This window comes from Coregonus lavaretus (assembly GCF_964263955.1).
Source record: "Coregonus lavaretus genome assembly, chromosome: 26".
NCBI lineage: Eukaryota > Metazoa > Chordata > Actinopteri > Salmoniformes > Salmonidae > Coregonus > Coregonus lavaretus.
The window spans coordinates 32,079,372-32,103,921 of record NC_140013.1 but is presented as its reverse complement, the minus strand read 5'-3'; the positions used below and the strand labels follow the sequence as shown (position 1 = coordinate 32,103,921).

The window sequence follows — 24,550 nt, the reverse complement described above, 5'->3', positions numbered from 1 at the left end:
AGGTTCAGATGCTATTCTGTGTCCATGCCAGACTCCTTCTCTGCTGAACGACTTAACGACCACCCCAGATGGACGACATCACTCCCTGCTACCGCAGCCTGCCGCCGCTCAGAGAGACACGGTCGCCAAGGGAAACAGACAGAGGGAGAGAGGAGGGAAACATGACCTGCGATTCCTCCACCCCTCCACGGCCACCCCTCCTCCACCCCTCTCTCTAATCCCAGACAGTAAAAGTTAACAGTGCGGGATATAGACAGGACCATCACTCATCCCACCTCAACCCCGCCCCTCATTCCCCCTTGCTGCCACTCCCAGAGGGAGAGGGCTGATATTGGCCATGGCCCTCAGGAACCTCCCAGGCCCCAGGACAGACCTCCACCAGGCCTCCGGGGCTCCGGCTGTGCTGTGATCTCCTGGCCAGGCTGCTGCTGGATGGGTGTCAGGGCAGCACACAGCAACCTTCAACTCCCTTTCACTCTGTCCTCATATTTCACTTCTCACCTCCGTGAAATCCTCTGTCTCTTACTCAATCTCCCCCTCTACCCCGTCTGTCTGTCTCCCTGTTCGCCTGTTCTTTCATGGTTGATTCTGTCTGGTAGTGTTGTGGCGCTGGTTTCTGACTGGTATGGATATAGAAAGTAGGCCTGTGTTATTTTGATTTGGAGGGCGTGTGTGTGCATGTGTGTGTGTTACCCTCAAAGTGCAGCGTCTTTCCAAAAGGACAGCGGGAGGGAGACGTGGTTTCATGTTTAGGTTGGATCCACTCTGACACTGATTGAGCTGGGTTCTGCAGAATCTCACATTTTTGTAATGTGAACTGAATGACAAGGTCAGTGTGTGTGTGTGTGTGCGTGTGCGTGTGTCTGTATGAGTGTGTGCACGTTTGTTGTAATGTGAATTCAATGGAAAGTCCAGTGTTTTACAATTCCAATGCTGTGGCCAGTGCTTTCTAGGTTGTGGCAATGGTAACATCTCTCATTAGCTCACAAAAAAGGCATCAGAATAAAGAATACAGACATCCATTCATTATTCATTAAAACCATTAATTCAGGTCACTATCTGATGTCAAATGCAGGTTAAATGGAGGTGAAACAACACAGATTGTCAGAAAAACGTGGTGTCCACATTTTTGCCATATTTGAATCTGTTCTTTTTCCTGCAGTCTGAACAGTCAAAAAGCACATGGAATCAGATATTTCAATCCACATTTCAGATACAAATCTCATTCCTGGCCATGCGACTTGTGTCTGAACAGTCAAATCTGATTTATTTGACCCTCAAGTGGTTTTTAGTCTGTTACAGTATTTGGCATTGTTGCTTGCTAGCTACTCTGTTGACAGTTTGACAAGAACATGTGGTAGCTAACTAGCTTGTTAATTGTTTACAAACAAATTAGTGAATGTGCTAGAAAGCTAAACAGCTACCTAGCTAGCTAGTTGACTGCTGTGGCTAGTCAAAAAGGAGTTGTTTTGAAAGTTGGATCATCTTATCCTTTGAGGCTACAAAAGTGTTCTTACACTATGATTTAGAACATTCAAAGTAACTGGGAAACGTCCATGGCAGGCATTATTGTCATCTTAGCTTGCTACATAACTTTTGAGTTATATGAAGCACGAGAACCACCACCAATCAGCCTACACCACTCTCTCTCTTTTTCTTTTTTTCTCTGTGTGTGTGTACATGTGTTTGTACATGTATGTGGGGAGGCGGGGGGGGGGGTTGTACGTGTAAGTGTGTATGGGATTAACAGGTCTGGAGGTGTGACAGGTTAGAGACTTCTCAGTGACAGGCCAGCTTTAACTCGTCTGCTCCTTCAGCTCAGCACCAACACGTGTTGAGAGACACACACACACACACTCCATTGAACATATACGGTTGGAATAAATGATCTGAACATGTAAAGCTCCCTCCCTCCCTCATCTCTGCTTCTCTCTCTCTCTCTCTCTCTCTCTCTCTCTCTCCCGCTCCCTCCCTCACTCCCTCCCAGGACAGGTTCAGGGTAAGGGCAGATGAAGGGAAGGAGTAAAGGGGGCAGTATGGCTGCCTGGAGGGATGGAGGAGGGAGAGAGGGGGGCAGTATGGCTGCCTGGCCAAACGAGGTGCAGCCGAGTCTTCTAATGAGGTGACATGTTCCCTTGTAAACCGACTCTGACAGAACAAGCGCTCGCTCGCTGCTCGCTCCATGCTCCATGCTGTGGTATTACAGATAGAGGACAGGAGAGAGAGCAGAGGAGGAGAGGAGAGGGGGATGGACAGAAACAACATGTTAGCGCAACACTCATCCACCTATGGTTTTACTCAGTGAGTGCACTGGGGGAGGAACATTCATACACTCATGGAGTCACTCAAAGTCAAGGACTAGGAGAGAAATTGAGAGGTGGAGAGGGAGAGAGGGAGAGGGAGAAAGAGAGCTGCCCACAGGCGTGGAATGACTCACGGTGAAGGAGGAAGAGAAATTTAGAGAGAGGGCGGAGGGAGAGACAGAGGGAGGGAGAGGAAGAGGAGGAAGAGGAGGAAGAGAGCAATACACAGTCATGGACTGACTCACGGTCAAGGAGGAAGAGTTGAAAGACATAAGAAGAGAGGGAATGAGGGAGATATTATTGAGAAAGACAGAGTGGAGGAGTAAACGTGGGGAGGAGGGGCTCGCATAGCTAGGCGCATTTTAAATTTACAGCCTTTGGTCGCTTAAGATAAACGCAGACATTAAAATCATTACCGCCGTGTGTTACGATAAGCCTTCCTCTGCTGGGGCCAAAGGCCTCTGTTTTATGGCTCTTTTATTTAGTAACCCTCTATGGTTTCTATGGGTCTGACCCCCCCCCCCCCCCCCCACACACACACACACACACACACACACATTAACTCTCTGCCTTATCAAAGAATGTCATTGTGTAATTATTATTCAACATATTATCCAGATATCAATGCTGGCATAGCCTCAAAGTACACACACTCTCACACTCGCACAGGCAGACAGACACACACACAGACAGACACACATATCCACACTTTTGCGCCAACAAAACGCACACACACACACACGCACACTCACATACCCAGACACCTTGTGTACATGTTTACAGTCTATAAAGATTATAATTCAAATGTGATGCCTTTACAGGATTGTATTTGTTTGTATGAGGAGGTCATCTGCGCTTTCAGAAGAAGGGCCTTGGAGTTTTAGCATTCTCTGGCTTGTGGTTGGCCAGGAATAGAGAGATGTTGAGTGTCAAGTCAGAGTAATTCAATAAATCTTATCATTCAGTCAGTCCAATAGTTAGATATTGGCAGGGGCATATACACTATGTTTATTATCGTGCACACACATTATTACATGGCCAACATTTCCATAATGTCCATGTGGAGGAAAGGTAACCCTGTAATTCAGGGTTTATTAAAACTCTCATGCCTCTGCACCAGATTTATGTTTTACATTTTCCTCTGAGCATAAGCAGAGAGAGAGGAGAGAGGGGGAGGAGAGAGGGAGAGGGGGAGGAGAGAAGGAGAGGGGGAGGAGAGAGGGGGAGAGATGGAGAGGGGGGAGGAGAGAGGGAGAGAGAAGGAGAGGGGGGAGGAGAGAGGGAGAGAGAAAGAGATAGAGCAGAAGGAATGAGAGAGACGAGAGTTTATTTCCCAAGGCATTCCAAGCGTACCTGTCTGCTACCGTAGACCCTCTCGTCTTTATTGCATCCCGGAACTGGTATGCTTTTGATAGAGAGAGACATGCAAGGCCATGGTACAAAGCAAAGAAATAGATATATTAGGCAGAAATTAATAAATTTTTCCCACTTTCGCTGGGGCCTCAATTTCTCTAAAGTAAATGGTAAGACTCCACTATCTACAGACTGTGTGGAGATTCATTGACTGGCTTGACAGTTGGCTTTGAGTACGGTGAAGTGCGTGTGGGATAGTGGGATTTGATTTAAGGCTTTGTTATTGAATCCACACTGTATTAGAATTCAGTTGGCTATCCTAATGTCTGCTAATGTTTCTCCTCTCATTGTGTGTGAGATGATAGGCAGCAATGTTTCTGCAGACTTGACCTTATTAACCAACTTTCTTCACGCACACACACACACACACACACACACACACACGTTATTGAGTTAACCTTCTTCCTATTCCTACACTTGCACATGCGATAACACAGAAATGCACATAAATGCCTTGCCCTCTAAATGTTTGTTCCACTCAGTTCATATGGAGAGTCCCAGGTGCATATCCCTTGGTTTTCCCCTGACTGACTGGAGCTCACACTCTTGACCCAGTTTAACAATAGAACAGTGACCCCTTGATGATCGAGCTCAGCAGTTATAGTAGAGTCATTACCAATTTAACTACATCTATATGATCAGTTCTAGAGAAGAGAAAGAAGTGAATGGCAGGAGCTAGTAATCTGCTCTCTTCCTGCAGGTCTAGTTTGGCAGTGAAACAGAGTGAGAGCTGCAGTAGTAGAGGTAGTCAGTGTACCGTAATGCAGAGCGTACTGCGGAGCACTGTGACTGATGTTCCATCCTTACCGTCTCACAGTTGGATTGATGTGCCATGCTGCTGCAGTCAAGGCCAGTGACTCGGCGGGGGGGAGGTGAACCTTGGAGGTACAGGATGGACGGCAGGAGATATACGAGCCTAACTGCTTTTTCATTAAGCGTACTGTCATTGTGAAAAAGGTATTTTCTTTTTGCTCATTATCCCTCGTCTCCTTTCCTCCTTTATTCACTCTAATAGTTTTCCGTTCAAGGTCAGATCAGTCATTTCGGTTTATATGGACGGAGAGGAGGACGGGAGGAGAGGAGGACGGGTGGAGAGGAGGACGGGTGGAGAGGAGGACGGGAGGAGAGGAGGACGGGAGGAGAGGAGGATGGGAGGAGAGGAGGACGGGAGGAGAGGAGGACGGGAGGAGAGGAGGACGGGTGGAGAGGAGGACGGGAGGAGAGGAGGAGGAACGAGGGAGGTGGTAGATGAACAGTGGGCTCTGTTCTGTTCTGTTCTGTTCTGTTCTGTTCTGTTCTGCACCACAAGGAGAGTGATGGGACTCAGGGAGGGAGATAGATCATGAGAGCCTGACTGACACTCGGAGACGAGGTGCTGACGTCGTAGCATGTAGATTTAGTAAAGGGCAAAGTGCAACACCTCCCCTAATGACGAGTGGATTGGTATGTGTAACATTGAATCGATTTAACACTTCCATCTAAACCATTTGTTTGGGTTTTTCACTTTACAGTATCTTTATACGCAGAGACAGGGTGGCTATCTTGCTCTGTTTTAGTGGAATTGGCCTAGATGTACTTTGCCCTCCCCCAGCCCATTTGGTTAAGCAATAAAGACATTCAATATTTGTTTAATCCATAACTATGTTGAGGTAGTGGGCTCTGTGTTTAATCCATAACTATGTTGAGGTAGTGGGCTCTGTGTTTAATCCAGAACTATGTTGAGGTAGTGGGCTCTGTGTTTAATCCATAACTATGTTGAGGTAGTGGGCTCTGTGTTTAATCCATAACTATGTTGAGGTAGTGGGCTCTGTGTTTAATCCAGAACTATGTTGAGGTAGTGGCCTCTGTGTTTAATCCAGAACTATGTTGAGGTAGTGGCCTCTGTGTTTAATCCATAACTATGTTGAGGTAGTGGGCTCTGTGTTTAATCCAGAACTATGTTGAGGTAGTGGCCTCTGTGTTTAATCCATAACTATGTTGAGGTAGTGGCCTCTGTGTTTAATCCAGAACTATGTTGAGGTAGTGGGCTCTGTGTTTAATCCAGAACTATGTTGAGGTAGTGGGCTCTGTGTTTAATCCATAACTATGTTGAGGTAGTGGGCTCTGTGTTTAATCCATAACTATGTTGAGGTAGTGGGCTCTGTGTTTAATCCAGAACTATGTTGAGGTAGTGGCCTCTGTGTTTAATCCATAACTATGTTGAGGTAGTGGCCTCTGTGTTTAATCCAGAACTATGTTGAGGTAGTGGGCTCTGTGTTTAATCCAGAACTATGTTGAGGTGGTGGGCTCTGTGTTTAATCCATAACTATGTTGAGGTAGTGGGCTCTGTGTTTAATCCATAACTATGTTGAGGTAGTGGGCTCTGTGTTTAATCCAGAACTATGTTGAGGTAGTGGCCTCTGTGTTTAATCCAGAACTATGTTGAGGTAGTGGCCTCTGTGTTTAATCCAGAACTATGTTGAGGTAGTGGGCTCTGTGTTTAATCCATAACTATGTTGAGGTAGTGGGCTCTGTGTTTAATCCAGAACTATGTTGAGGTAGTGGGCTCTGTAGGATCATTACTCACTAATTAATTTATCTCTACACACTCTTCTCCTCCACTATTCCTCTAATATTTCTTTTTACAGCCATGTCCCTAAGCACACCCTCACATTCCCTTCACATTCCTCACACATCCTCCTTGACATTTCTGACATGGCGGCCGGGAGTATATTTAAAAATATATATTTTGGGGTTTCCAACAAAGCCCATAACTCAGGCACCCATTCCCTCCCCGGGTTGTAAAGAGAGGGAGGAGAGAGAGAAGAGAGGGAAGAGGAATGAAAGGCGAGTTGCTGATTTATGCGGTTAGAGAGGGACATAAATCCTCTGGGTCGTCAGAGAGGAGGGGTGTAGAGGGGTGCACACAGCCCTGGGTCGTCAGAGAGGAGGGGTGTAGAGGGGTGCAGCACCAGGCCCAGGGTCGTCAGAGAGGAGGGGTGTAGAGGGGTGCAGCACCAGGCCCAGGGTCGTCAGAGAGGAGGGGTGTAGAGGGGTGCACACAGCCCTGGGTCGTCAGAGAGGAGGGGTGTAGAGGGGTGCAGCACCAGGCCCAGGGTCGTCAGAGAGGAGGGGTGTAGAGGGGTGCACACAGCCCTGGGTCGTCAGAGAGGAGGGGTGTAGAGGGGTGCAGCACCAGGCCCAGGGTCGTCAGAGAGGAGGGGTGTAGAGGGGTGCAGCACCAGGCCCAGGGTCGTCAGAGAGGAGGGGTGTAGAGGGGTGCAGCACCAGGCCCAGTGACTCTCTGGGGTAGAAAACTCCAAACAAAAAGCAGTCTGCATACTTCAGTTTGAAAAATTGTTCCCCCTTGCTTGCTCAGAACACACACACACGCACACACACACACACACACACACACACACACACTGGTCTCTGTGTAAATGTATGTAATTTTTATGGGCAACATGAATAATGCATGAGAGACCATTGTGGTGCTGTGCAGAGCGAGGATGTAAATCGATAGGTATTCACTTTGGCTTGACGACTCTGTTTCTCCAGGCTCTCTGTCTGGAGAAGCAGGGCTTGCTGTACTATAATGTCTGTCACTGAAACACCTATGCTTCAGTCCCAACAAAACCCCATATTGAAACAATGACAGATTCTGTCTATTCATATCTATTAATAAAGAGGTGAGAGAATGGAATTTCTCTATTGATGAAGTGAAATGTTGGCAAATGTTTTGGTATCGTCAGAACAGCAGACATAGTAGCTACGATCTTCTCTGTCTGTCTCCACGAAAGTTAAATGTTTTTCATTGTGGGGACAACTCCATAGAATACATGTTTCTCATTGTGAGATGTGTTGTGGGGGCAACTCCATAGAATACATGTTTTCTCCATTATGTTCTATTACGTTCCTGTCTTGAACAGGTTGACTCAGTTGTCTGTGTGTCATTTGTTCCCATGAGACAATAGGTCATTGTGGGGATGTCTGCCACACCTGTTGTTGATGGACAAAGGTCATGACCTCCAGGGGAAGAGAATCAGGAAGTCAGTAGCTGTGGACTTGTGTCTGGGTGGCTGTCTGCACTCTCTTTCTCTTTTTCACTCTACCTTTCTCCTTCTTAGTCTTAGTGTCTCAACTTTTATTATGGATTGGCTTTCTTTCTCTTGTTTTGGGGTCTCTCTCTCTCTCTCTCTCTCTCTCTCTCTCTCTCTCTCTCTCTCTCTCTCTCTCTCTCTCTCTCGCTCCCTCCATTTCTTTCTGTCTTTCTCTTTTACTCTTTCTCCCCCCTCCCCCTTTCTCTCCCCTCCTCTCTCTCTCTCTCTCACTCACACCCCCCCCTCTCTCTTTCTCCCCCCTCTCTCTTACTCTCTCTCTCTCTCCTCCCCTCTTTCTCTTTCTCTCACCACCCCACCCTCTCTTTCTCTGAGCATTTTAACAGAGGCTGCTGGCCTAATCCACCTGGCTTTGGGTCTCAACTTCCCAAATGCCAACATGAGAGATGCCCATAACTCACCACACACACCCACACCCACACCCACACCCACACACACACACACACACGCACACGCACACACACAAACACAAGCACACACACTTACACACACACACAAACACTGGGAGTTACTTGTCTGTCAGCCCCTTGTTTGATTTCCTTGGATCGGTGTGTGTGTTTTTGTTGCAAGTTTTCACACCCCCAGATTAAATCCTCTCACTGAAATTACATTTTAACGCCTTGTACTGGGAAACAGTCTGTCATTAAGCAAGGCAGGTTTTTTTTGCAAGGCGATGTTAAGAGTGTGTGAGCCATACGGTGAAATATGTGTGAGCCGAACAATGAACTGTGTGTGTGTTTGATGACACAGACACTGATTGTGTTTTTTACGATACGTTTGGTTCCCCTCAAATTGAAATGAACAGAAAAAAACAGAGGTCTATTTTTAAGTGAACTGAATTCCTCAAAGTGGGAGAATATATTTCCCTCTTTCTCTCTCTCTGGTTCTTTCTCCTGGTGGACACGTAAATCACCTCTGTTTCACCACCTCAGAAGCTTCAGGGACACAGAAAGCCCAGCAGGGCCTTAATTTAGGTTGCAATAAAGAGAGAGGGAGGGAAAGCGAGAGAGAATAGCTGATATACTGAGAGAGAGAGAGCGAGAGAGAGAGGATATGAAGAGGCGAGAGATAAGCAGATGAGAGGTCGAGACGTAGAATCATCGGTGATCCCTCTGGTTGATCTCTTTTGTCTAATGAAAGATCAGACACAGCTGTGGATCTATCCCTGTGTGTGCGTGTGCGTTTGCGTGTGCATGTGCGAGAGAGAGAGAGAGAGACTGTCTGGAAATACTCACTTGGTCTCTTTCTTCCCATGCCACCTCCCCATGACACACATGAAAATGCATTCAAGCTTCATACACACACAAACACACACACACGCATACACACACAGCTAATTAAGCTGTAGTAACACAATATAAATTCCGAACAACTTAATCAATCTCCAAAGAGCAATATATAATACCCTACTCTGTTTACAGACATATGTTCATCTTGGATATATTTCCCAACCAGTCCCTCACTTCCAGGTCCACTCCCATGACGTCTATATAACCATGTGCTCTGTGTGTGAGCACAGCACACCAGTTCCCCTGTGACACTGACAGGAACACAGCAATAGAATGAAGAGGTTACCTAAGTGGTCCCATCAGGCTGATTCCTCACAATGGGTTCTGTGACCCAGTTTAATCGTCAATTAACAGGGGCGAGACTCAGATTCCCATGGTGATAGTCCATCCACGTGCTCCCCAGCAGGTCCACTCAGATACGGCCATAAAGGGGATGGAGGTACCCCTCCTTCAAGAGAGCTGGTTGACAATCAAACACTAGTTGTAAAACCACCCATATCTAATACAGAACTACTCATCAAGGGAGACAAAGTAGTAACAGATATGTGATGTCATTGTTTTTTAAAATTCATATTGTATATGATTCACTCAGTGAAAAGGCTTCATTTAGAAGGTCAGCATGTTCCCAGGTACAGCTTGTTGCTCTTGGTCTGTGAGCAGCTAGCTACTTCTCCAGGTCTGTAGTCAGTTCCTGGCTGTGGTGCTTAGGTGGCCCTTTATAGCCACTTAATGGACTGAGCTGAGCAGTGCCATGAGTTCAAACAGCGCTAGCAGGCTAACCGGTGAGCCATAACACAGCTCTCTTCATAATGCTAACCTCATTGTGGCCAAGAGCTGACGCCATCAACGTGTGCACCTCCTATAGAATAGACCTACAGCCTCTAAGTAAACAGAGAGGGACCAATTGACGCTCTCTCACCTGGTTTACATTCCTAGTCTCCAATTAGATCCGGAACACACTAATGCATACACAAGCAAGAACACACACAACCACATTATGGTGGCCAGTAATAACCTGATCCTGAACATCTCTAAAACTAAGAGCATTGTATTTGTGTCACGACTTCCTCCGAAGCTGCCTCCCCTCCTTGTTTAGGCAGGCTTCGGCGTTCGTCGTCACCGGCCTTCAAGCCACTGCCGCTCCATATCTCATCATTCCATTTGTCTTGTCTTGTCAATTACACCCACCTGGTTCATATTCCCCTCATTAGTACGTGTTTAAGTGTTCCCTCTGCCCCCCTGTCCTTGTGGGTGATTGTTCATTGTGAGGATTAGTAGTTCGGTTGAGCTCAGTATTTTGTATTGCCAGGGTATTTTCCCTGTGTGCATGTTTGTTCCAGTGCGCCTGTTTTGCGCACTGGACTGGTTACGCTGGATTACGGAATAAACTCTGTATACTGTGATTTACCCTCCAGCGCCTGACTCCTTCAAATCACGCATCACAATTTGGTACAAATTTTTCCCTGAACTCTAGACTTCAGCTGAATCTGGTAATGAATGGTGTGGCTGTTGAACAAGTTGAGGAGACTAAATTACTGGTGTTACCTTAGATTATAAACTGTCATGGTCAAAACATATAGATTCAATGGTTGTCAAGATGGGGAGAGGTCTGTCCGCGATAAAAATATGTTCTGCTTTTTTGACACCATACTACACAAAGCAAGTCCTGCAGGCTCTAGTTTTGTCTTATCTTGATTATTGTCCAGTCATGTGATCAAGTGCTACTAAGAAAGACCTAGTTAAGCTGCATCTGGCCCAGAACAGAGCGGCACTTCTTGCTCTTCATTGTAATCAGAGAGCTAATATAAATACTATGCATGCCAGTCTCTCTTCGCTAAGAGTTGAGGAGAGACTGACTGCATCACTTCTTCTTTTTATAAGAAACAATGTGTTGCAAATTCCAAATAGTTTGCATAGTCAATTTACGCACAGCTCTGACACACACACTTACCCTACCAGACATTCCACCAGGGGTCTTTTTATAGTCCTCAAATATAGAACAAATTCAAGAAAGCGTACAGTTTTATATAGAGCCATTATTGCATGGAACTCCCTTCCATCTCATATTGCTCAAATGAACAGAAAACCTGGTTTAAAAAACAGAAAAAGCAACACCTCACAATGCCTCTCCCCTATTTGACCTAGATATTTTGTGTGTATGTATTGATATGTAGGCTATGTGTGCCATTTTTTAATGTATGTAGTTCTGTCCTTCAGCTGTTCTTTTCTATTGATGTTCTGTATTATGTAATGTTTCATGTTTTGTGTGGACCCCAGGAAGAATAGCTGCTGCTTTCGCAACAGCTAATGGGGATTCTAATAAAACCCCAAAAACCACTCACAAATAAACCTTACACAAACACACACTCTCACTAATAAACACAAACATGCAAACTCTCTCACCTACACACAAACACACACTTTTTCCCACTGACACACACAAACACACACTCACTAATACACACAGACACATTCTTGCCTTGTCTCTAGGGCCACAGGAAGACCTCTCACACACTGCAGTCTGTTGGCCTGGTTCTGGGCCTGGTGTTGTTGTTGGACCAGTGGACTGAGTTAGCAAGGCTAATATTAATCATTCAGCCAGAGCCAATACAGGGGGAGACAACCTGTGGATGGGGTTAGGTATGGGTGAAAGCCCCAGCCTAGCTCTTTACTCTACCCCAGACTCCCCCACTCTGAGTCAGGGTAGAGATGGCCAGACTGAGGGGGTGGAGGTATGGAGGTTTGGAGCACAGAAATTGTTAGGGGATAAAGTTGAATTAGGGAGGTGAACAGGGCTGGACTTTATATCTAACACACATAAACACCCACATGTAGTGCACACACACACACCAACACACACGCACGCACGCACTCACACACATACACAAACTGTTACACACACCCACACACACACATCCCTGTACACACGCAGAAGGAAACAGGGCATGCAAGGGGCCCATATGTACAAGAGTTTCAATCACAGACCATTCTCAATTCTTGATCTTATCAAAGTATGTCAGACCACACTCCCCTGACGAAGGCACTATTTTAATTCCATTCTCCAAACCGCTGAAAGCGGAGGGATTAAGAATGAGTGTTTGAGGAGGGATATGCCCAGATGTTAGGCCGATAGGAATCTTATTGTTGTCACTGTTCCATGTCTGAGCCCTGTTGAACAGAAAACCCCCAGCCGAGCCAGAATCTCAGTGGTATTACCAGTCTTGTGTGTCTCAGTCAATCTATATTCCTTTCTTTCACCATCAGTTTGAAACCACTCGATGATGGATGATTTGTGTGTCGCGAGGTGCCTTTTCTTTCACTCTATCATTTTATTTTTCATTCTATTTTTTTTAGTTTGAACTTCTTTCCATTCTCCTCAGAGTGAAAGAGTGGATTGGAATAAGTAAAATGTTTGTATTGAATCTCTCTCAGCCCTATCATCACTTTTCTCCCTCTTTCTTTTTCTAGTATACTGTCTATACGCCCGCGATTCAATCAGATAGAGCATTAACCCGCGTTGGCAGTTATCGGCATAGCAGATGTTTTGACAGTGTTGGAGGAGTAACTGTGGTAATGAGCTGACATATCGGTGAGCGGCTGCTCTTTTGTGTCACAAACCACACCCTTTCCCTACCACGTTAGAAGTTCAAAAGAGTGATAGAAAGTGTGAACCCGCTATCAGAAATGATCGTAAAATAGACCCAATAGACGTATGCAAAATTTGTGACAGACACACAAAAAAGTAAATTTTCTTGTGTCCACCACATGATTTTGTGTATAGTGCATTTCAATCACAGATGAAGGCAGTAGGTCACGTAGCCCTTTCCTGCAGTCAATGACCAAAAGCACCCTCTTTGGCCTCAAGGCTGGAATGTTATTAATATTTGTCATAATTTCATAATTAATCGAGATTATAAATTTAAAAATGACAAAAATCCGGTGTTTCTATGTCAGTTTTGTTACATTTCAGTCTTCTGTGATGTATATAAAGTGTAATATTGGGATGCAAACTCAAAATTGAATAAATTTCAACTCTATATCTGACATGGTACAGATGTCTTCTTTTTTTTAAGCTCATAACCATGTGTGTGAGGTGTATACTTTTGTTTCATAGTAGATTTGTTTAAGACGACCAATAATCACCAATAATCACTCTGTGTGACCATGATTTAGCCCACTCAAAATTGAATAAATTTCAACTCTATATCTGACATGGTACAGATGTCTTCTTTTTTTTAAGCTCATAACCATGTGTGTGAGGTGTATACTTTTGTTTCATAGTAGATTTGTTTAAGACGACCAATAATCACTCTGTGTGACCATGATTTAGCCCACTGCAGAAAAATGTTAAGACAGAAACGATAGGAGGGAGGTTGGTCTAGCAACCCAAACGTTACATGTTCGAATCACATGATGGACAACTTCAGCATTTTAGCTAATTAGCAACTTTGCAACTACTTACTACTTTTTAACTACTTAGCTAGCATGTAAAATAATGTACTGGACATAAATGCATAATGAAGCAAAGTAATTTGTGTGTTCAATTAGATTAAGGGCTAGATTTGACAGCTCTAATGCAGGTCCACCTCCGACCCCGCCAAAAAACCCGCTATGTGGATGTCTGCTAGCGCGGATCTGATCTCTCTGAACTCCCCACCCCCCCACTATCTCTCTCTCTCTCTCTCTCTCTCTCATACTGTTATCAGGGGTATTTCTGCACTGATATGTGATAACAAGGTTCTGTTCAAACTAATTGAGCCTCAAGCGTTCATCAGGAGATAGTTCAGGGGGATTGAAGGAGAGGGAGGAGAGGAGGGGAGGGAGGAGTGGAGAGGAGGGGGCGACTTGATTAACCTGTGGTTGGCCTGCAGGGATGTCACCCTAATCCACCCTGAACCTACACATACGCACGCACGCACACACAAACACACACACACACACACACACACACACAATCCCTGAACCATTCAAAATCACCCCACCACCGCCACCCTACCCATACCTCCCTCCCTCACCTTCCAGTTGTGTGCTGACGAGGCAGGCCAATGGGCTGGACAAACAGACAGACAGACAGACAGCAGTTAGGGGATAGTGGTTTGTTCTGGAGATTACAACAGGGGTCAGAGGTCAGGATATAAGATGGGGCCAGCTCTGCAGCAGAAGGATAAGGAGCTGAGGAGCCACTGAGTGGTCAAGTGGCTGACCCCCCTCACCTTCATCTGGGAGTAGCCTAACGGCCGTCCGGCTGGCTGAATAGACCCCCAGGCCTGGAGGTAAGATTAGCCTGGTCCTGGACACACTGATAAACCTACAAGTCCAACAGCATACACACAAGCAATCACTAGGGATAATCCCACTGGAGGTAGTCATTCTCCAGACATAAAGCAGGTGAAGGACAACTTATTGACCACTTTTGTCTTGTGGGGATATGTATGCTTCTGTGTGAGTATCGAGTGTTGAGAGTTTCCCTTGTCGAAGTCTACGGTCGCTTTGTTATAGGCATATGTCTATGGCTGTTATTGCCAAGTGGAGTCCATCTTGGATAAGCAGCAGCCAGGAGGATATAACCAGTGAGTTATGGGTCCATGTTATCCTGATCCTCCCTGCAGCTCTCAGACAGATGTGTGGACGATGACATGTTTAAAAACTGACATGTTTTACGAGGTGACGAACAGAGAATTCGTAAACACAAGTTCAGTTGCGTCTCCCATTTCCCTCCCATCCTCTACTCCCGACCCACTACTCCTCCGATCCCTCCCTTCACCCCTCCCTTCACCCTCCAGCCGACAGAAGTTGGCTGCAGGCTTGTCAGTCCCCAATTAAAGGAGTTGAAAGTGAGTGTCATAATAAAATAATGTTGCAAGATTAGAGGAGCCTGAAGGAGGAGAAGGGGAGGGGGAGAGGAGAGGAGGGAGGGAGGGAGGGAGGGAGGGACCAACCTCCCATTTAGGGGAGATATATTCAGAGGTTACTGGAAGGATAAATAAATACATAGAAGCATTTTATAAACTCAGCAAAAAAAGAAATGTCCCTTTTTCAGGACCCTGTCTTTCAAAGATAATGAGTAAAAATTCAAATAACTTCACAGATCTTCATTGTAAAGAGTTTAAACACTGTTTCCCATGCTTGTTCAATGAACCATAAACAATTTATGAACATGCACCTGTGGAACGGTCGTTAAGACACTAACAGCTTACAGACGGTAGGCAATTAAGGTCACAGTTATGAAAACCTAGGACACTAAAGAGGCCTTTCTACTGACTCTGAAAAACACCAAAAAAAAGATTCCCAGGGTCCCTGCTCATCTGCGTGAACGTGCCTTAGGCATGCTGCAAGGAGGCATGAGGACTGCAGATGTGGCCAGGGCAATAAATTGCAATGTTCGTACTGTGAGACGCCTAAGACAGCCCTACAGGGAGACAGGACGGACAGCTGATTGTCCTCGCAGTGGCAGACCACGTGTAACAACACCTGCACAGGATCGGTACATCCGAACATCACACCTGCGGGACAGGTACAGGATGGCAACAACAACTGCCCGAGTTACACCAGGAACGCACAATCCCTCCATCAGTTCTCAGACTGTCCGCAATAGGCTGAGAGAGGCTGGACTGAGGGCTTGTAGGCCTGTTGTAAGGCAGGTCCTCACCAGACATCACCGGCAACAACGTCGCCTATGGGCACAAACCCACTGTTGCTGGACCATACAGGACTGGCAAAAAGTGCTCTTCACTGACAAGTCGCGGTTTTGTCTCACCAGGGGTGATGGTCGGATTCGTGTTTATCGTCGAAGGAATGAGCGTTAAACCGAGGCCTGTACTCTGGAGTGTGATCAATTTGGAGGTGGAGGGTCCGTCATGGTCTGGGGCGGTTTGTCACAGCATCATCGGACTGAGCTTGTTGTCATTGCAGGCAATCTCAACACTGTGCGTTACAGGGAAAACATCATCCTCCCTCATGTGGTACACTTCCTGCAGGCTCATCTTGACATGACCCTCCAGCATGACAATGCCACCAGCCATACTGCTCGTTCAGTGCGTGATTTCCTGCAAGACAGGAATGTCAGTGTTCTGCCATGGCCAGCAAAGAGGCTGGATCTCAATCCCATTGAGCACGTCTGGGACCTGTTGGATTGGAGGGTGAGGGATAGGGCTAGGGCCATTCCCCCCAGAAATGTCCGCGAACTTGCAGATGTCTTAGTGGAAGAGTGGGGTAACATCTCACAGCAAGAACTGGCAAATCTGGTTCAGTCCATGAGGAGGAGATGCACTGCAGTACTTAATGCAGCTGGTGGCCACACCAGATACTGACTGTTACTTTTGATTTTGACCCCCCTTTTGTTCAGGGACACATTATTCAATTTCTGTAGAACTTGTTCAGTTTATGTCTCAGTTGTTGAATCTTGTTATGTTCATACAAATATTTACACATGTTAAGTTTGCTGAAAATAAAGTTTAGTTTTGATTTTTTTCTAGATCTTTTATTTTCCCGGGTCTCTTTCTCCTCAAATCTTTCTCTTTCTCTCAAGGGAAAGTGGAGCTTCACGCTAGTGAAAAATCTCATCCTTCCATCTTCACTGGTATTATTTTGCTGATGTTCCTGTTTCAATAGCTTTGTCATTCTGTTTCAGAGCTCTATTTTTCCTTGTTTGTTTAGTTCCTAGGTCCTCCATCATATTCCGTTCATTTTCCGACATCACTGTGGAGAGTCCTGGAAAACTGTGCCTCTGGACCGGGTTGTTGCTAGAGGAGGAGGAACTCCCATAAGTGCTTTTTCATGTTGTTGGGTGTTAGTCTGCGATAGTTACAGTCTCCTGTGTCTGTCAAATGAACGCAACACAAAAACAAACGTTATACTCTGAACTAAATACTTTTAGAGAAAGCTCAATCTAAATTAACACATGCTCTGTCTTTCTATCACGTTCATTTTTTGTTTTAGGTTTCTGTTTTTCACCAAGACTATTCTCTGTTATCCATCAGAGGTAAAAGCTTGGCAAGTCTCCACAAGGTCAGCAGCACAGTGCTAGAAGCGTCTCGATCAATAAACCCTGATGTCTGGAGGGGAGGGTTTCTACCCAGCACTTTTCCCACCAGGCCTTTCAACTCTAACAGGGTTTACATTTTTTCTTGTATTTTTTTGCATGCAGGTCCCTGTTGGTTGCTTAGCTTCGATATTTCCCCTTTCTTCATAATGGCACTATTTCACAATAGCACACTAATTCCCTGTGAGTCATAATAGCACATTTTCACTCCAGTCACCCTCCAGTCAGCCACCTGGACAGCTTTGTGAAACAGCAAAACACTTCCCTCTCCTTGGATTTAGCCATGAGAATAATGTTGGTCCAGAGATTAGAGTGGAAGCGTTTGGGTTATGACATTGTCGGAACCTGACTGAAGGACCCCCTCTAGACTCTAGAGTCCCTACACAGTAGATGCTGTTCATGGAGAGATCAATGTGAAGAGGTGTTGCACTATTGTCACTGGTTCATACTGGCAAAGTCTGCCTTTCAAATCTTCAAATTGAGTAGCATCACAAAAGGTTCCAATCTTAACCTTGGCTCTGACAGTAAGGGGTTGGAGGGTTAAGCCAGTTTGAGAAGCTAGCACTTCATCTGAAGGTTTTTCAATTACATCGCTTGAAAAAGCGGGTTTGTGGGGGTTGGTAGGGCTGGGAATGTTGAACGTTGACTCAAGCCTTTGCCCTATTTTAAGTCTGTGTTTAAGTGACAACATAGGTGGGTCCAAATTATCTCAATCTCAAGTGACGTCTAAAACGTGGATTTCAGACCATTTCCACAAACATCTGAACAAGATGTTATAGAAAAACGCCAGAAAACGTTTAATTTATTTTCATGAAAATAAATATGGTATAATATTTCACATTGTGGTACATTGCTCCACATGAATGCCAGATACAGTATATTATAATAATGGTGTAAACATTGGCATGGCTTTTCCACCATCTGCAGTTTAGCTTCTCCCTAATGAAAGGAATGATTAACACAATACATCAGAGAATGTTCTTGGACCTCATTGGGAAGAACTAAAGAGGTCAAACCAAGTTATTGAGAGGACCGATTTGGTTGTGGTGGTGACTGCTGTCATTTGCTTGTAGAAGTGGTGAGGAGAGAGACTGAATTCCAAATCTCGTGTCCCAAAACATTGGTCAATACCTGAGCTTTCAAGATGACTTTGATTGACTTAGCTTATTATGCAGACTAGAGACCTAGCATTAGAGACCTAGACCATTAGACTAGAGACCTAGCATTAGAGACTTAGACCATTAGACTAGAGACCTAGCATTAGAGACCTAGACCATTAGACTAGAGACCTAGCATTAGAGACCTAGACCATTAGACTAGAAACCTAGCATTAGAGACCTAGACCATTAGACTAGAGACCTAGCATGAGAGACCTAGACCATTAGACTAGAAACCTAGCATGAGACCTAGACCATTAGACTAGAGACCTAGCATTTCAAAATGACCTACACCTCTCTTTCTGCCTTTCTGTCTTTTTACTTTCTCTGTGCAGCTCTTTCTAATTTCCGTCTCGTTTTATCTCTTTCATCTTCTCCATCTCTCTGTCAAACCTCTGCTTCTCTCTATTCCTATCTCTCTCTCTCTCTCTCTCTCTCTCTCTCTCTCTCTGTCAAACCTCTGCTTCTATCTATTCCTATCTGTCTCTCTCTCTCTATCTCTCTCTCTCTCTCTGTCAAACCTCTGCTTCTCTCTATTCCTATCTGTCTCTCTCTCTGTCAAACCTCTGCTTCTCTCTATTCCTATCTGTCTCTCTCTCGCTCTCTCTGTCAAACCTCTGCTTCTCTCTATTCCTATCTGTCTCTCTCTCACTGTCAAACCTCTGCTTCTCTCTATTCCTATCTGTCTCACTCTCTGTCAAACCTCTGCTTCTCGTTGTCTCTCTATTCCTATCTGCCTTTCTCACTGTCAAACCTCTGATTCTCTCTATTCCTCTCTCTCTCTCCCTCTCTCTCTCTCTCTCTCTCTCTCTCTGTCAAATCTCTGCTTCTCTCTATTCCTATATGTCTCTCTCACTGTCAAACCTCTGCTTCTCTCTATTCCTATCTGCCTCTCACTGTCAAACCTCTGATTCTCTTTATTCCTGAAACAAGTGTCCAGAAACAAGCTACAAATGGACAGTACCAAAACAAATGATCTAATGATTCTGTCTCTTCACAGCCAAATCTGCAGAGCTGGGAAGATTGTATCCCCCATACAAATAACATTATATTGGTAGCAATAATTTTATATAATAATTTAAATTGAAAAATTCTAAGTTTTGAATCCGGCGTCGTTTCGCGTATCAGTTCATAAACACTATGCCATGGAATCGGTACTTCAAAAATCTCTTCCCAACTATTTTGCAATCTATATGGGACAGCTGTCAATCTTTTGGTCCTTAAATTAAACTGTTAAACTTTTTTATTAATCACAATTTTCCTTAATCAATTATGTTCTTTAATGCAAGGCCGACAGACAAGTTCCTTACTTTTTCCTCCTTCCACTTTCCTCTTCCATTTTTGCATGGATGCTGCAATTATTTGGTTGTAATTTTGGGTAGAGCAGACATTTCCATATGTTTTTGTTAGCTGAATGTGCGACATAACTCACTGTTGCTGGTAATATCATTTACGAAGATTATACCTTTTTTAAACATTTTCTCAAAAAAGAACGGTTTCTCATCAATTAGTATATTTGAGTTTAACCACAATATTTGTTGCAATATTTGTTCTGTCATTTCTGGAGGATTAAATTGAAATTGCAACCAACTTTCTATGGCTTGTTTTAGAAATAGTGATATTTGGGAGATTATTTCCTTTTCAAATACCTGAAAGTGAGGGGTTGTAATTTGAATAAAGGGAAAAAGTCCCTTCTTGAACATTGGGTGAGACAATCTTACTAGATTGCTAGAGAACTAGTTCGGATTTAAGTATAATTATTGTATGACTGAAGCTTTTAGTGATAGGTCTAATGCTTTAATATTTAATAATTTCTGTCCTCCGAATTCATATTCATTATATAGATTGGCCCGTTTAATTTTGTCTGGCTTGCCGTTCCAAATAAAATGGAATATTTTTTTCTCATATAATTTAAAAAACTGTTCGCTAGGCGTAGGCAAGACCATAAGCAAATAGGTAAACTGGGATAATACTAAAGAGCTAATCAGGGTGATTTTCCCACAAATTGATAGGTATTTACCTTTCCATGGTAGCAAGATCTTATCTATTTTTGCTAACTTTCATTAACATTTATTGGAGTGAGATCATTTATTTCATTTGGGATATGTATTCTGAGTATATCCACATCACCATCAGACCATTGTATTGGTAAACTACAAGGTAATGTAAAAATTGTATTTTTTAGTGATCCAATATGTAACATAGTACATTTATCATAATTTGGTTGTAATCCAGAGAGGTTCGAAAATGTATCTAGATCCTCTATGAGGCTGTGGAGGGATTTAAGTTGTGGATTTAAAAGAAAACATGAATCATCAGCGTACAATAACACCTTTGTTTTTAAGCCCTGGATTTCTAATCCCTTGATATTATTGTTGGATCTGATTTTAATAGCTAACATCTCGATGGCAATAATAAATAGATATGCCGATAGTGGACAACCTTGTTTCACTCCTCTTGACAGTTTAAAACTTTTGGAGAAATAGCCATTATTTACTATTTTACACCTAGGGTTACTATACATGATTTTAACCCATTTTATAAGAGATTGTCCAAAATTGAAATGCTCCAGGCATTTATATATAAACCCCAGTCGTACTTTATCAAATGCCTTTTCGAAGTCTGCTATGAATAGTAGGCCTGGTTTCCCAGATTTTCCATAGTGTTCTATTGTTTCCAGTATTTGCCTTATATTATCTCCAATGTATCGGCCATGTAAAAAACCTGTCTGATTAGAATGAATAATGTCTGACAATACCTTTTTAATTCTATGCACTATACATTTTGCTAGAATTTTTGCATCACAACACTGAAGTGTAAGGGGCCGCCAATTTTTTAAATGGACTGGATCTTTATATTTTCCACTTGTATCCTGTTTCAGTAATAATGAAATCAGACCTTATTCTTGAGTGTCTCATAATCTACCATTTACATAGGAGTGATTAAAACATGCTAATAACGTTGAACATTAAAACAGGAATGTTCTGTGGAGTTTGATCTTGTTAAACTTCAAATCAAATCAAATCAAATTGTATTTGCCACATGCGCTGAATACAACAGGTGTAGACATTACAGTGAAATGCTTACTTACAAGCCCTTAACAAACAATGCCGTTTTTAAGAAAAGTTAAGTAAAAAATAGATAATAAAAATAATAATAATAATAATAATAATAATTAAAAAGCAGCAGTAAAATAAAAAACAGTAGGGAGGCTATATACAGGGGGTACCGGTACAGAGTCAATGTGTGGGGGCACCAGTTAGTCGAGGTAATTGAGGTAATATGTACATGAGGGTAGAGTTAAAGTGACTATGCATAGATAATAAACAGAGTAGCAGCAGCGTAAAGGAGGGGGTTGGGGTGGGGGGGCAATGCAAATAGTCCGGGTAGCCATGATTAGCTGTTCAGGAGTCTTATGGCTTGGGGGTAGAAGCTGTTAAGAAGCCTTTTGGACCTAGACTTGGTGCTCCGGTACCGCTTGCCGTGCAGTAGCAGAGAGAACAGTCTATGACTAGGGTGGCTGGAGTCTTTGATAATTTTTAGGGCCTTCCTCTGACACCGCCTTGTATAGAGGTCCTGGATGGCAGGAAGCTTGGCCCCAGTGATGTACTGGGCCGTACGCACTACCCTCTGTAGTGCCTTGCGGTCGGAGGCCGAACAGTTGCCATACCAGGCGGTGATGCAACCAGTCAGGATGCTCTCGATGGTGCAGCTGTAGAACTTTTTGAGGATCTGAGGACCCATGCCAAATCTTTTCAGTCTCCTGATGGGGAATAGGCTTTGTTGTGCCCTCTTCACAACTGTCTTGGTGTGTTTGGACCATGATAGTTTGTTGGTGATGTGGACACCAAGGAACTTGAAGCTCTCAACCTGTTCCACTACAGCCCCGTCGATGAGAATGGGGGCGTGCTCAGTCCTCTTTTTTTTTCCTGTAGTCCACAATCATCTCCTTTGTCTTGATCACGTTGAGGGAGAGGTTGTTAATAATGTGAAATGTTCTGCAGTCTTCTTTCAAAGATCCACCACATTACACTGCAAGTACACACACAGGCATATACACACACACACTCACACACACACACACACACACACACACACACACACACACACACACACGAAGGCATACACACACAGTATTGTACAGCTTCTGGTCCCCACAAGAATAATTAAACACGTCCACACACACACACACACACACACACACACACACACACACACAAAAGCATACACACACACCTACACACGAAGGCATACACACGCACACACACACACGCAGGCATACACACACACACACGCACGCATACACACACACATACACACACATGCAAACACACACACACACAGGCATACACACAGACATACACGCACAAACCACTCACTTTCCCTTCAAAGCCGATAAGCATCTCCTTCTGCAATCGTTCTTCCCTAGCTAATGTATGCATGCCTTGTTATGGTGCTTCCTCAGGAAACATGTAAAATACCATTTGGCAGAGAATACAGTACTTCAGCTCACATTCTAAAAATGGCCTCAGTTCTCCCTCTTTCTCTCCCTATCAAAGCCTCGGACGATCAGTGTTTTATTGCTGCTGGAAATGAGCGCAGGAAACAGATGCCATTCTGATTAAACACACCGACCGTGCTATAAGCTCTCCGACGCCTTGTGGCCTGAGACACAACCTGCAGCTCACGGTCAGCAAGATCTATCTGCGCTCATGTGCCGCAGAGGGAACTCACTGCCAACTCACTGGGGAAGTTTACAAGTGTGTGTGTGTGGTTATAATAAGTAGGAAACAAAGCCAGTCGGATGGTTTCTACTTTAATAAGAATGCACCATATGGCAACCCTTCATTTTCTTCACTTTTGCTATAACTTTACAAACTAGATATAAAATACCATAAATAATGACATAAGTTACATGTACCTAAAATCCTTGACAAAATAAATCAAATGACCAAATAATAATAATAAAAATACAAATAAAGAAAATAGATTGAAAGAATGTTAGATCTACCTGGCTGGATCATATGGCATCAGAAGGCATAGAATGACAAACATTAATTTGTGTTTTGTTATGTTTTTTCATCATTAACTAAATGAAAAAGTATTATACAGTACATTCTGTTTTCCTTTCCTCACAATTCTTGCATACTTCCACATGACAGGTCCTTGACGGATTAAAACCCAACTTCACCAAAGAGAAGAGTATTGAGCTGGGCTGGTATGGCGGACGGAGGAATCTGTAGTAGGTGAACCAACACATATCATCGGAAAAACATTCAGATATTAACGGTTATATATATTTTTTTTAATCATTTGAATGAAACCTGACTGTCATTTGGTGCATATCTGAAAAAATTAAAATTGAAAGAGACCAATGATTTCCCCTTCTTTTCACCCTTCCCAGCATCAAGTCCTTGTTGGCTATATAGGTGCGTACTTTTAAAACAACCCCTGCTCAAAATCCGGAGAGATGTCTTTGCATCAGCTCGGAGAGTCCACTCTGGTTTCTAATGAGAGAGCCTATGCCGCTGACTGTCCGTGTGTCCTTCTGTGTTTCTGTGAGTATAGGAGGCCATTGTCCATATATCCAACTGGATCCCACAACTAAAGCCAATGCAGTTAAGGGTGTGTTGAAAACGGCAAAGCTCTTTAACTGCTGTTGCTGAAGAGGATTGACAGAGCATGAGCAGTGGCACACTTTACATAGTTTTTGTAGATACAAAGCAATTCATGAAATTCCAGAAACAAATCCGTAAACCCCCTCCACTGTGGCATAAAAACAGACAACTATTGATAGTACTTCGAAGACATCATTGACACTCATACAGACACAAACACACACTCACTCACTCACTCACTCACTCAAAACACACATGGTGCACACTCATCACACTACCACATGCTCGCTGTTACCGTACACTCACTTTACATGCTACCCAAAAACATAAAGGAAAATAAAATTGAAAATTCATAAAACAAGTACATCGTCTGCTGGAGCAGGGTCTAGTTTATATTACATTCTTTTAACGTTTTTTAAGTGTTGCTGAATCATTCATTTGTTTCTGTAAGCTATTGGTGGTGGTCATGGAGCGCTAGTCTGTTTGTCCGTTCTTAAAAACGGATTGACGGCGAACAACGAACGTGCAAGACATGGAGAGATGGATTTCTCATCTTGGAGTTGGAGGACACTCCAAGGAGAAGAGGAGGAATTCTGGTTATGGGGAGAGAGGGAGGAATCCTGTTGATGATA

General features: G+C 43.9%; 1 protein-coding gene across 1 annotated transcript in view; it reads right to left on the bottom strand.

Annotated features, from left to right (window-relative positions):
• Positions 1 to 344: 344 nt before the first annotated feature.
• LOC311101991 (ephrin type-A receptor 4-like) overlaps positions 345 to 24,550 on the bottom strand; it is a gene marked incomplete at its 3' end in the record, with an annotated part of 35,331 nt that continues 11,125 nt past the window's right edge. The window contains exons 4-5 of the mRNA XM_084143217.1: positions 9,277 to 9,353; positions 345 to 428 (exon numbers count right to left, since the gene is read on the bottom strand). Of these exons, the coding sequence (XP_083999343.1) occupies positions 345 to 428; positions 9,277 to 9,353 (161 nt within the window). The remainder of the gene's footprint in view (positions 429 to 9,276; positions 9,354 to 24,550) is intronic.